This window comes from Prionailurus viverrinus, chromosome A3 (genome assembly GCF_022837055.1).
Source record: "Prionailurus viverrinus isolate Anna chromosome A3, UM_Priviv_1.0, whole genome shotgun sequence".
Classification (NCBI taxonomy): Eukaryota; Metazoa; Chordata; class Mammalia; order Carnivora; family Felidae; genus Prionailurus; species Prionailurus viverrinus.
In genome coordinates, this window is record NC_062563.1 from 127,633,130 (window position 1) to 127,646,622 (window position 13,493).

Genomic DNA, 13,493 nt, shown 5'->3' on the forward strand with positions numbered 1-13,493 from the left:
GGGTCTCAATTTCTTCATGTATAAAATGATATTACTCATCTTTCCTACCTCAGAGGGTTATGGTGAGACTCCAGTGAGGTCTTCCGTGGAAATGCACTTACAAAGGTGGAGGCACGGAGTAGGCCCTCCCAAACCGGCTGTTAACCGGCCTCTGTATGGTTCCTGGCTCATTCCCTCTAAACCCACTATAATCTGGGTTTAGACTACCGTACTCTAGCAAAACTTGTTTAGCAAAGATCACAAATGAACTTTTAGTATTATTTTAATTCTTTGAAGGAGTTGACAACACAGACCTATCCTGCATCTCTTACAATGTGCATTCTGGCCAGCTTCTGCTCTCCTCTTTCCTGGTTCTGGTGTGTTCCAAGCTGCTGTTCTCCTGAAATGTGTGAGGTCCTCTTTGTCTGTTTTTGATACTGTTGTTGATTTTCCTGGATACCATACCCTGCGTACATCTTCACGCTACACCCCCCCCAACACCCCCCCCACACACAAACACACTCTAACTGCCACCAACACTACCACTTACATTTGGATACCAGCAAATCTGAGTGTCTCATCCTGGCCCCTCTCTCGCACTCCAGACCCATATGCCCAACAGTTTCGATGTCATCTGGCATGACCACGCCTCACACTCAGCAAGTCTTCCACTCAGAGCCTCTTCCTTTTCCTGAATCCCCTACCTTGATTGGTGGCCAATAGCCATTACCCGCCCAGTTACCTTGCTAGGAGACCTTTGATGTATCTGTGATCCTCCCTTCCTTTTCATTTGCCTGTCACAGTCACATCTGACCTTTCGAGTCTCTGCTCCTTCCTGTTACTTTTCCCTGTCTCCTCACCCCCTGCCTGTCATAACCGCCTCCTGTACAGACGCCCAGACTTTAATCTGGCTTCTTCCTTGGTTCCTCCCTCACTGTTTTGCCAGGTTTATATTTCTAAAATGAATCTGATCATGGTCACTCACTTGTTTGGAACTCTGTGGTGGTGAATTATCTGGGATAAAGGTTTAGTTCTTTGGGTATCTGTGAGACCCTTCCTGATGGAGTATCTACCCACTTTGTGGCTTTCCTAACTACTTACGATTTTTAAACACTGTGCCTCTGCGTGTTGTGCCCCCCTTTGTCTACTCACCTTTCAAGGCTTGGTTCGGATGTCACCTTTATGTCACCTTTGTGAACACCAGGCAGAATTAGGAACCTCTCAGAACTCCTTTGCCACCACCCTACACCAATTCACACTGTTATTTTTATTTTTTATATTATAGAATATATTATTATGTAATTTGTACTGTATACATTTACTATTACATAGATTTTTGTACATTTTCATTCTGTTGCCATTTCCTATTCTCATGTCTGAATCGTCTACCAAATTATACCTTTTTTGGAAGTTACCAACTATGGCTTGATCATGTTTCTACCTGTCTGATGCCTGGCCCATAAGTATTTAGAGAATGCTCATTCATGGAGCATTTTAATCCTGTTTAATCCTTCAGTGTCATTTTTTCCCCGTGATAACATTGCTGTGATTGCTTAGAAATTCTTCTGAGAATTGGCTTCAGAGCTAATTCACAAATCGCAGAAGATGATTGTTCTTTCCATGCAGTGATTTTGTCCAAAATGCCATTTTGCAGCCTTATCTCTTATTTGTCAAATTTAATTCTGTTCTTTCTCTTTTAGAAACTTAGTGGTTCTTTTTTAAAAAAAACATTTAATGTTTATTTATTCTTGAGAGAGAGAAAGAGAAAGAGCACAAACAGAGGAGGGGCAGACAGAGAGATGGAGGCACAGAATCCGAAGCAGGCTCCAGGCTCTGAGCTGTCAGCACAGAGCCCTACGTGGGGCTTGAACCCATGAACTGTGAGATCATGACCTGAGCCAAAGTCAGACGCTTAACTAACTGAGCCACCCAGGCGCCCCTGGAAACTTAGAGGTTCTTAATCAAAATGGCATTTTGCCCCATTGGAACTATTCAGAAAAATGTACCTAAGTCCTGAAAACCAATTGGAAGCAAATGCAGACATTTTGGTGGTTTGGCGGCTTTGTTATCAAATGATAGGCCTCCCCAGGGCAGTGTTTTGAAAGGAAAGCATTCTACTTGAACAAGCTCTCGTTATTTTTGTTAACTTTAAGTTAGGTTGCTTTACAGATATGTCTGAGGGAAGAATTTATATAATACAAGCCATTGAGCTATGCAACCAGGATGTTAGTAACCTGTCTGCCTCCAAAACAGTGTGTTCTTTTTTTTAAATTATTTTTTAATGTTTATTTATTTTTAAAAAGAGTGAGAGACACAGAACACAAGCAGGGGAGGGGCAGAGAGAGAGGGAGACACAGAATCCAAAGCAGGCTCCAGGCTCTGAGCCATCAGCACTGAGGCTGACGCGGGGCTCGAACCCACAAACCGCAAGATCGTGACCTGAGCCAAAGTCAGACACTTAACCGCCCCCCCAGGCGCTCCCCAAACACTGTGTTCTTAACCACCATGCTGTACTGCCACATAAATTTTCAAATAGACCGTTAAAAATATATGCCTATAATAACATTTGTTTATGTTTTCAACTTTTCAGGAATTTTCAAGGTAGGGAGCAGTACTTTGATTTTTTTCTTTCTCTGATAATTGAACTCAGAAAATGTAAGCACACAGTTTAATTTAGTTTCAAAACCTGTTACAATGGAAAAAAAATTAATTAAAAAATCCCTGTTATAATGAAGCACTATTTTTCTATACACTGATATGCTATTCAACTTAAAGATTGAATGGAGGAATTGGTTTGTAAATTTACATTGGTTCAAATTGTACACATTGTAGAAAGTGGTGGGGCAGGGTCAGAGGTTTTAAAACACCTTAATCATTGAGGGACATTTTGACAGAATTAGTAACTTTATAGCTAGTCATTTTTTATGTTGTTCTCCTGAGGTGTTAATTATTATTACTGTACAAATTAGATTCATTTTGTAACATTTAGTTGTGTCTTTGGGATATTTGTTGATTATTTTAATTGCTAAATATATTTGAGGGAGGGAGCTATGTTTACTAAAACAATCTGACTATAGAAATTACCTGGAAGAGACATGTATTGTCATTTTCCACTCATAGTTTTGGATATTATCTTTCCCTGTAAGAATAGTTTGGCATCATCAATAAGGTAGTAGATGATCCCTGGATAAAAATGCAGGAGTTGGTATCAGCCAGCAGAATGCTGCTTCTGCAGGAATGTGATTAATGCAGCAGTGACCCTAACTTTTTTCCCTAGGACATGGTTAACCGGAGAATTGCCATGGATATGATACTCAAGATGGCGGACTCCCAGCGTTTCAGACAGTTCATCTTGCTTACCCCTCAAAGCATGAGGTAACTTTGAAAAACTTCTTCTGTGAATATATACATCAAGATATAAAGGGGGAAAATAAATCTCTTATAATCTAAATTTTTAAAATGCAAACACATAAATCACCAATATAAATCAGTTCCTGTGTCAGGAGATCTAAGATAATTTTTCCTTTTTAGGTACTTAAAATTGTATTTTTATTATCTCCCTTCCATAACAAAACCAAGTTGATTTAAATATGAGTACTGACTTGTTATTATTTCCATTTTGACTCTGTTCCTTTGTGATTATCATGACCAACTAATAAAGCAATTTAATTTTACTAATTCTGTTCAGACTAAAGACACAATTCAGGATTTCCCTAGTCTTGGCTCTTTTCCCGGTGACTTACAGCTACCAGTCTTTCTAAATAAGGATCTCTCCCCTGCTGGCAGTCGGCATGGTGTCACTTAGAGTTGATACTCTGCCTCTAAAGCGGTCACTTGGTCCTAGGGAGATTTAAGTTTGTGATTGGGAATTTTCAGGTAGACAAGATTTAAGTTTGTGACTGGGAATTTTCAGGTAGACAGAATTTCCTGGCAAGACAAGAAGAACAAGAGTTAGAAAGAGCTGGTATATAAATCTCATTTTCTTTTTCTTCTAAACTGAAAGCCCCTGGCATTTAGCAGGAAGTTAATTTTTAAAAATGAAAACAAATTATTTCTTGATTGCAAATTATATTTCTCCTAGAACTCCTGATATTCAACATATCCCACATTAGTAGATAGGGTAGATTTGTGTTTTCATGAGGTAGGAGTAGAATTTTTTTTAACGTGAAAAAAATTTCCTAGACGTTTTGAATAATTAATTTTACTTCCTCTAGTTCACTTCCATCTAGTAAACTGATTAGAATTCTTCGGATGTCTGACCCTGAAAGAGGACAGACTACGTTGCCTTTCCGACCTGTGACTCATGAGGAGGAAGAAGACCGGAGCTGATCTGTAGCCGCTGGTGCCACGGGCTGCATCCTCACGTGGAAGAGTTGTAAAGGGAAACAGTTCAGGAGTCTGTGATGAAATAAAATGAAACTGAAGATATTCCGAAATAAAAGAAGCTCCTTTATACATCTGGCCCCAATAAAATGTGTAAATAAATCTAGAAAGCCTACTACAACCAGCAATTTAAAATTACTGTTACTTTACTTTGAGAAAATTAATTTCATAGTACTGGTTTTAAATCTTTTTTTTTTTTAAGTTTTTTTTTTTTTAACCATCTACTTTTATAGATTGTTTTTCAGAAGTAAAATTTTGTACATATGTACATGTACATATCTGTTTAGTTTGGGTTCATTTCTATAGTATTTTGTAAGAATTAAAATAAAAGTTTGAGCACCTGATTATATTTAGTTTTGTTTTCCCGAATATCACATTCTCATCGCAGGTGGTGCACAGGTGGTCTGGGGATGGGGACCAGTTTACAGTGGATTTATTGTCTGTCTGTGCTTATTAATGATGAGGGGCCTGCACAGGAGTATAAAGCTTTGGTCAGAATCCCTGTACAGGTCACTTTGTACCATTAGAGATACAACTATAGATTTGAGCTGTACTTTTAATTACTATATCTCATTCAAACTGAGGATGCCCTCTGTCTGTATGGCACTTTGAAGGAGCCCTGGAACACCACCAGCTCTGACACAGTGCCTTTCAGAGTCCCCTGTCGTCCACCCAGCTAAGCGTCTAACCCGTGTCACAACAGGATTGTGACACAGCACTGCACCCTGACCTGCAGCCTGTTTGCCTGGTTTATGACCCCTCAGTCCGCTGTCTGGGGCTCCTGGGCTCTGGCTCAGCTGAGAGGACCCAGGCTGGGAAGAAGGTCTGGGAGAACTGGGGGCCCCTGTGGAGCAGGAAAGCAGCCCAGAGCCAAAGGCCAGCCTGTTGATGGGAACTGACATCAGTGCTATCAAAGACCTCTCCTGATTTTAGAGCTGGCCTTGGAATGATAAAATCTAGCATATTGTAGGAAATGGTATTTATCAGCTTTTTTTTTTTTTTAAATCTTTTTTAAGAAGGCATGAATAGGACTTCTGCCTGGATTCTCTGTGTTTGATACTAGGGTAAGTGCTAAAGTTTTAAGACAGGCATGGGTATTCAAGAAGCACTTCCTGTATTGCCAGCAATAAATATTTATGTAATTGAAAAGGACGTATTTTAAGAAAAACAGTATTTTAAAAAACAACAGCACTTCTATTGTTACTGAGAAAAAATGGATTTTGTTTTTTTATTTTAGGGAAGGGAGTCTGATTTAGCCTTAATGTGAGATCAGTCGGCAAACTTCTAATCTAAGAATTTATAGAAAGAAGAGATGTATGCTGAAAGTTTTAAACATCCTCCATAACCATACAAAGTCTGACCTTTTCAAGTTATGTTTATAACTAATTTGTATCAAAACTATTTTTTAACATACATGTGCTTTTTCAAATTAAAAAAATGAAGAATATACCAAATGCATAAACTTAGATTAGCTAAATAATTTTTGCATCTAAATCCTTAACGATAGTTTTTGAATGTTACGGTTCTGAGTGCAGAGTGGGAAATAAAATCCTCAAGTATCTGAATATCTTTTGCTAAGAGTTGAAGATTATTCATTGCTTTAGCCTCACAAAGTTTTGGTTTCAACTATCATAAGTGAAAATAATCTCAATTAATGTTCTAATTAATAGTAACATTGGTTAATTAGAATAAAAGAAGAAAAAAATTAACTATACGTAACTTCTAAAAATAAAGCTTAAAACGTATATGTATGGGGTGACTTCACTACATCAGAGGGTTCCTCGACCCCTGGTTTATCATCAGGGCTGAACTGAGGAATGAAATCCCGGGAAACAAGGGGCACATACTCCCTCGGACTCTTCAATCCTACCTTCTCAAATCCGTGGGGTGGACGTGATTAAAACCAGTCTCAAGATGACAAATACGATGAGTTTTAGTAAACCAAGATATAAATAATAGTTACTCAATATTGAAGATTCAGTCACTGCCTTCTTAAGTATTTTCACTTCTCCCGTTCTCTAGTGCTGCTTTTTTTTTTTTTCTTTCCTTCACATGTCTCCAAAATGTCTCAGTTCTGAGTAAGAAACTATTGTCTAGGACTTGGGCTGAATCAGAAGTGTTTTCGACTGGTGGAGCCCCAAGGATCCCGATTTCCTTTGTACAGGCAGGTGTGACACAACTTAGTACGAAGTATTGTGTCCCGAGTCAGTAATGTTCCGGTTAGATTTAGGACTTGGTTTTACGTCAACACAGATAGATGTACCTCAGCCAGCTCAGACTTTCTGGAGAACTGGTTTGAAACTTAGAGTTCTATGAGTTCATAGGGTAACAGATACTTCATGACAGGAGCTAAATGGCTGTGGACTTGAAGATTCACCAAAACAGTATTTAATAGGAATAGCTTTTGATTAAAGAGTGGTAAACTAATAGGGTAGATATAAATTCGCTGTTTCTTTGAGTCAGCAAACGAAATGTTCTGTCCTAATTATATATAATATTGATACCTACCCTATTACATTTTTGCCGGGGCATCTGGATAGAGTCCATAGAAACAACTGTGGCCTGAGAACACTCACTGATCAGCAAGCTTAGAGGGCTGTTGCTCCCTGATTTTCTGCAGTATACGAATGTAGAGATTAATTCATGCAAAAATGATGAAGTTCCTGCCATGTGCTTATAGCACTTTAAAGCACGGGGGACACTCCTGTGAGTAATACCAAATCTGCCCTCATGGAGCTGAAAGTTATAATTTCCAGGTAACTGTAATTGCTTGCATAATAAAGCAGGGTAAGGAGTTAACAGTGGAGGGGAGTGGTATCTCAGAAGCCCTGTTAGGGGAAGACTTTGCAGAAGGTATTTAAGCAGAGCCTGAAACGAGCGAGAGAACGAGCTATGGGAAGACCTAGGGCAGCAGTTCCAGGCAGAGGAAATGAGGGCAAAGGCCCTCTTGCGAGAATGAACTTCATGTCCGGGAATCGAAAGGCTCATGTTGATACAGCTTCATGAGCAAAGGGGATGAGGTTCAGAGGTAGGCAGAAGAAAGATCATTTGACGTCTAAGGAAGTTTTCAGACCTGGTCTAGTAAACCTATTTAAAGACTCCTCCTGGCTGCTGTGGGAATAGAGTAGGGTTTGGGCCGTGGTGAACAGAAAGCAAGCCCTGACGGTGGTCCAGGTAAGAGGTCATGGGGACTTGGGCCAAAGTAATGGGAGGAGCAGCATTTAAATTTGAGATCTAGGGGCACCTGGGTGGTGCAGTCGGTTAAGCGTCCGACTTCAGCCAGGTCACGATCTCTCGGTCCGTGAGTTCGAGCCCCGCCTCAGGCTCTGGGCTGATGGCTCGGAGCCTGGAGCCTGTTTCCGATTCTGTGTCTCCCTCTCTCTCTGCCCCTCTCCCGTTCATGCTCTGTCTCTCTCTGTCCCAAAAGTAAATAAATGTTGAAAAAAAAAATTTTTTTTTTTTTTAAATAAATTTGAGATCTAGAGGCAGTGGAGTTGCTAGTAATACTGGGGAGTTGTGAGAGAAGAATCAAGGATAATTGGCCTGGGGCCTAAAACCTAAGGTGATACGGTGCCTTTCACAAGGAAGGCGAAGGAGCGGACGAGGCCAGCACACTGCTACTTGATGAGGAAAGTCACGCTGGCGAGTGTGAGAATGGAAAACTCCACTTAAGAGTCTGAAGATCTATAGTTCACCTGCAAGATGCTGAGAAAAATCCAAACTGTGTGCCCAGAATACTGGAGAAACGTAATTGCTTGCAAGAAAGGACCTACGGGAACCCTACGCTACTGTATTTAGAGGCTCTAATTGACTATCAGTTTCTCGCCATAGCCCTACACATCCTCTGCCGTAGGGCTCTCGGAACACATCTGTTTAAGCATGTGTTTTACTTCTTGACATTATTTCCAACCGTGTGGAGAAAATTCTGCTCTTTAAGAAAGAAATTCAGAGACACCTGGGTGGTTCAGTCAGTAAGGCATCTGACTTCAGCTCAGGTCATGATCTCACGGTTTGTGGGTTTGAACCGTGTGTTGGGCTCTGTGCTGACAGCTCAGATTCTGTCTCCCTCTCTCTCTGCCCCTCCCCTGCTCACACTCTCTCTCTCAAAAATAAACATAAACATAAAATTTTTTTTTAAAAAAAAAGAAAAGAAAGTTCATATTATTCATCCAGAGACTGTTATCCCAAATGAGTGAATTATAGGAAATATAATTTCTTCAAACAAAAGGATTCCCTTGTAAAAAGCAAGACATGGAATCATATTCCTTGACTCTGGATGGGTTTTTGACTTTCTTGTCACCAGTAAAATGCTATCTGTGGAAGTGGTATTTCATGACCTGGGGTCAGGTCAGAAAAAACTATGAAACGTCCAGCCTCTTCTTAGGGCTACTTGAGCTGGAGCCTGAACCACCATGAAAGTCGCTGAGGCCACCGCGGTGTGAGAAAGCACAAACTGGCCCCAGATGGGGGGGGAGCCCTGAGATCATGGGAAGAGAACCCCCAGCTGCTCCAGACCCCTGTGTCAGCTCAAGCTGCCACAGGCCTGCAACTGCAGGAGAGACCCCGAGCCAGAATCGTCCACACCTCTCTCAAACCCTTGCCCCACAGACCACGGAAATAGTAAAATGATTGCTTCTATCTCAAGCCACCAGGTGTTGGGGGTGAGGTGTTGCGGAACACCGGTGACTGAACCACTCCCATTACTCCCCAACCCCAATAGCTACTCTGATGTGATATTTCCTTTTGTTTCAACATGACTTCAGTGTTCTTACCGTGAGAATGCGTTGTTGACGTTTATATATTACACCCTGCAAGAGATTTTATTTCTCTTTTCCCTGTTCGGCATGTTGCTGTGCGTGCATTGTTGCTTCTGGCCACTTTGTAGTTCGCCTAGGATGCATCGATCACACTTTACCTATTCCTCCAGCGATGAGCGGCCAGGTTGCCTGCAGTTCCCCCACACGCTGTCACAGACATCCTGGGACACGTCCCCTTACGGCGCCCTGTAGGTCTGTGAGCACTTCTCCGGGCAATACACCCAGAAGTGAGCATGCTGCCTCCCAGAGCGCCCGCGCACTTGCTCTAGCCAAGCTCGGCTGCACCCGTCTACACTACCGGTGCCGTGTTCACTTGCTGGCCGAGTCCCCACATTGTATTTACGAAAAGAACGAGTGGGGCTGCTGGACGGTTGGGTTTTTTTCTCTCTCCATAATTGCCCTGAACATCTCAGGGGCTCCCTTCCTTCAGGTCTTCCTCTACATGTCACCTAACTACTCCGTCACAAATAGTTACTGCTACGTGCCGTCGCTGCCCATCCTTCTCAGCTCATGGTTCTTTTCTTCGCTGTTCTTACAGGTGGACGTGTGTGTGTGTGTGTGTGTGTGTGTTGTTTGGGTATCATTTGTCTCTCCCCGTGAGAAGGGCGTTGGGTGCGTAGGGTGCGGCCAATGAAGATTTGCTATGAATGCATAGCCAGAGTCTGACTTAACCGAGTACCATTCTAAGGAACCTCCCCGGCTCCTCACCCCACCTCCCCGTCACTTAGTAGGGGGAGAGAATATCGGGGGGGCACCAAGGCTCTCCCATCTCTCCCTGCCCCCACTTTGGACTCACCAAGCACAGGGGCGAAGGACATTCTATTAGCCCTTGGGACGGTTCTATCAGTGTTTCAGGTACCATCGGCGTCCCGAGTGTTTGTGGTGAGGTGTGCTTGCTCACAGCTTCTTGTTGAATGGCTGCATGAAATCGTTAGGCCCTGGTCTCTGGTCTGACTTAATGATCCTAAGACAGACAAAGGAAGAGTACTTAGAGAAAAAAAAAAAAAGGCACGGAATAAAAAGTGAATAATATATAGCACTGCCCTGTCTGATACTGTAACTATTAGCCACATGTGGCAAATAAATTAATTAAAATGAAAATGAAGTTCCTGAGTCACATTAGCCATATCGAAGTACTCAATGGTTACACGAAGCTGGTGCAGACGTACACATTTCCATCACCCCAGAGAGTTCTGTTGCACAGCCCTGAAGAAAAAAACAGCTTCTCTAGATACTTTCTGAAAATCCCAACCTGCCTTTAGAGTTCTTGAGGGAATCTTTTCCACCTGACTTCCTCAGGGCTAAAAGGGTCAGCATTTTGTTCTATCATTAAAAATAACAACCAGTATACTTTTGACTTGGAAAGATAGACGTATTCTTTCCTATGGGCTACTTTTGGAGGACACTTAGCTGGCTGCATGTGTCCTCCACCTGGTTCTGAAGAAGGTGATGTGTCCTGGGGCACCTGGGTGGCTCAGTCAGTTAAGCGTCGGACTTTGGCTCAGGTCATGATCTTGTGGTTCGTGGGTTCGAGCCCCTCATCAGGCTCTGTGCTGACAGCTTGGAGCCTGGAGCCTGCTTCGGATTCTGTGTCTCCCTCTCTTTCTGCCCCTCCCCCGCTCATGCTCTGTGTCTCTCAAAAATAAACAAACATTAAAAAAATTAAAAGAAAAAGAAAAGAGATGATGTGTCCTCAGCACCCAGTCACGTTGAGATGAAGCTTATTTTCACACAGTGAGCATTTGTTGAGAACAAACAAGCTTTATGTTTCATTTCAACTTTACATAGCATGTTTTTTGCCCTGCTTTTGAGGGCCAGGATGAAGGGTTGGAAAGTTGCTGTCATTTGGTGTCATTAATTCTCTGAATTCCGAAGTTGTGTGTTTAAGAGGGTCGATTTGGTAAGTTGTTGCTACCTGACCCTTGATGATTATGAACATCAAATTTAAAATTATGAAGTAAGAATTGAGGGAAAAAGTCAAATGTTATAAATTTATTTGGGACATCTGTTGCCACCTCTTTGGATGCCTTTGAAAATTCAAGCAGAAATCAATACACTTCCAGGTTTGTTTGTTTTTTTTTTTTTACTTTCAATAAATAATATCTTTGTGTATATGTATATATAGATAGATATACTTAACGAGTCATTTAGCAGGATTTTTAAGTTTTATACTGCATTAATTCCAACATAGCTCTTTCCAGATTGATAGGATGCAAATGAGGTAAGAATTAAGGCAAACCTAAGAGGCATGCAAATGTAGCACATTTATCTCCACTGATAATACAAGATCTCGAGTATGGACCACACAGAGGAGCCAAGGCCCCTCCACATGTCTGTCAGTACTATTTTACAGGAGAATGGTGACACAGCTTATATTAAAGTTACATTACCGTGGGGGTCTCAGTGCTACTAACATGTAATCAAGGAGACACGAGCATTGGCAAAACATGAACAAGAAACCATAGAACTCTTTGCAGCACATTTCTGCCCAGGCCTTAGGGGAGGAGGGTTTTTATGAAATGATGTTACACGTATCACATCGTGGCAGGTTGTTTGTTTTATAATATATGCTTTTAAAATTCATTAGCAAATGACATTCTCATGCACACAAGTGTTTCAAACACAAGAAGCAAGTCCATTGATAGGTAGTCCAAGCAATATTTGTGTGTGTGTGTGTGTGTGTGTGTGTGTATAGCTGCAGACTGAATGGAACATTGAGACTTTTGTGCAGTCCATAGCATTGACCTCAGCTCATTTCTGAATGTCGCACTGCAGAAGTAATACAATGGAAGGGTCGCTCTTTGCAGCTTCTTTGAATTCATCCAGTGTAATCTGGTCATCTTTGTTCTTATCCATCTTGCTGAAAATCTTGTCTACTCGCTGCTCAGGCGTGAGGCCGTCCTCATTCATTTTCATCATGATCACAGTGCCTACCATCTTATAGATAGCCTTGGGAAAACCAGAAACAGAGCGTAAAGTTCTCCTACGACATGATAAAGAATTTAAATTTACTTCAAAGGACTCCTTAAATCGTTTTAAATAAGACAGAGATATAATCAGATATGTGTGTCTTGTCTGACTCCCAGGTTTCTGGCTGGAGGAAGTGAGTAGAAAGAGTGGCTCCGTGGTAAGCACAAGAATAATGGATGAGGAATCTTTATTCAGGAGGAGAGCGCTGAGCTCTGTTTTAAACATTCTGGGATTGAGGTGCAGGTGAGCACCAGCCCTTGAAGATTTAAGAAAACAGAAAACGTGGTCCCAACCAAGAAGGAATTTACAATCTACTAGGATAACTGAGCAAGGCAAGCCAGTAAAATTTAGTCCAGAAAGAAGACACTTTAGGGAGATCTGTGGATCAAGGACTCTGCTCATAAGGACTTCCAACTGTCCAGTTCAATTAACTGTACACAATTATTTCTCAACGTGAGAATTTCCTAAATAGAAACAACTTTTTTAGGAAACTGCCTGAAAAAAATAAATGCCCTTCCACACAAAGACTTGCAGGTGGGGGCGCCTGGGTGGCTCAGTCGGTTGAGCGTCCGACTTCGGCTCAGGTCATGATCTCACAGCTTGTGAGTTCGAGCCCCACGTCGGGCTCTGTGCTGACAGCTTGGAGCCTGGAACCTGCTTCGGATTCTGTGTCTCCCTCTCTCTCTGCCCTTTCCCTGCTCATACTCTGCCTCTCTCAAAAATGAATAAACATTAAAAAAAAATTAAAAAAAAGACTTGCAGGTGGATGTTCATAGCATTATTAATAATAGCCAAGTAGAAACGACACAAATGCTCAAACAATATGATGTATCTTACAACTGAATACTATTTTAGTAATATAAAAGACTGAAATACTGATAAGTCTTACAACATAGATTAAACAAAAAAGGAAGTCATTCATTAAGGCTATAGATATTTCTATTGTATGGTTATATTTATATGAAAGGTCCAGAAACCCAAATCCACAGAGAAAAAGAAGAGTGGAGTTTTCTGAGTCTGGAATAGGAACATGAAGGGTCTTACTGGGGGAATTAAAACGTTCTAAAATTAGATTATGGTGATGGCGGCTTACTTTAGTAAATTGTACAGTTATAATGGATGAATTTATGGTTTGTAAATAACTCAAAGTTTTAAAAAATGTCAGTTAGAAAAAAAAAATGCCAGTTAGAGCCACGGGCAGCATCTTACATCCACCAGAGGGAAAGCTGGTTTGAGGAAGAAGGGGACATCCAGCAGAGCAGAGCTAAGCCAAGGGCAGAACTGAATCTGGGCCCAGCGGCTTGGATCTGTGACTTTTCCCAGCGCTGCGCTGAGGCTGAGGCA

At 41.5% G+C, this 13,493-nt stretch overlaps 2 protein-coding genes across 6 annotated transcripts in view; one reads left to right on the forward strand and one right to left on the reverse strand.

Annotated features, from left to right (window-relative positions):
* The window catches only part of SMC6 (structural maintenance of chromosomes 6), a 77,305-nt gene extending 72,599 nt beyond the window's left edge, over positions 1-4,706 (forward strand). For 2 of the 3 annotated variants that reach the window (XM_047851350.1, XM_047851351.1), the window contains 2 exons: positions 3,257-3,354; positions 4,194-4,706. In XM_047851350.1, the coding sequence (XP_047707306.1) occupies positions 3,257-3,354; positions 4,194-4,308 (213 nt within the window). In that variant the 3' untranslated portion in view covers positions 4,309-4,706. Of the gene's footprint in view, positions 1-782; positions 1,781-3,256; positions 3,355-4,193 lie in introns of those variants that run through there. The other variant, XM_047851353.1, reaches the window with a different exon arrangement.
* A 6,303-nt stretch (positions 4,707-11,009) lies between these two features.
* VSNL1 (visinin like 1) overlaps positions 11,010-13,493 on the reverse strand; it is a 98,168-nt gene continuing 95,684 nt past the window's right edge. For all 3 annotated transcript variants that reach the window (XM_047851360.1, XM_047851359.1, XM_047851358.1), the window contains exon 4: positions 11,010-12,128. In XM_047851360.1, the coding sequence (XP_047707316.1) occupies positions 11,931-12,128 (198 nt within the window). In that variant the 3' untranslated portion in view covers positions 11,010-11,930. The remainder of the gene's footprint in view (positions 12,129-13,493) is intronic.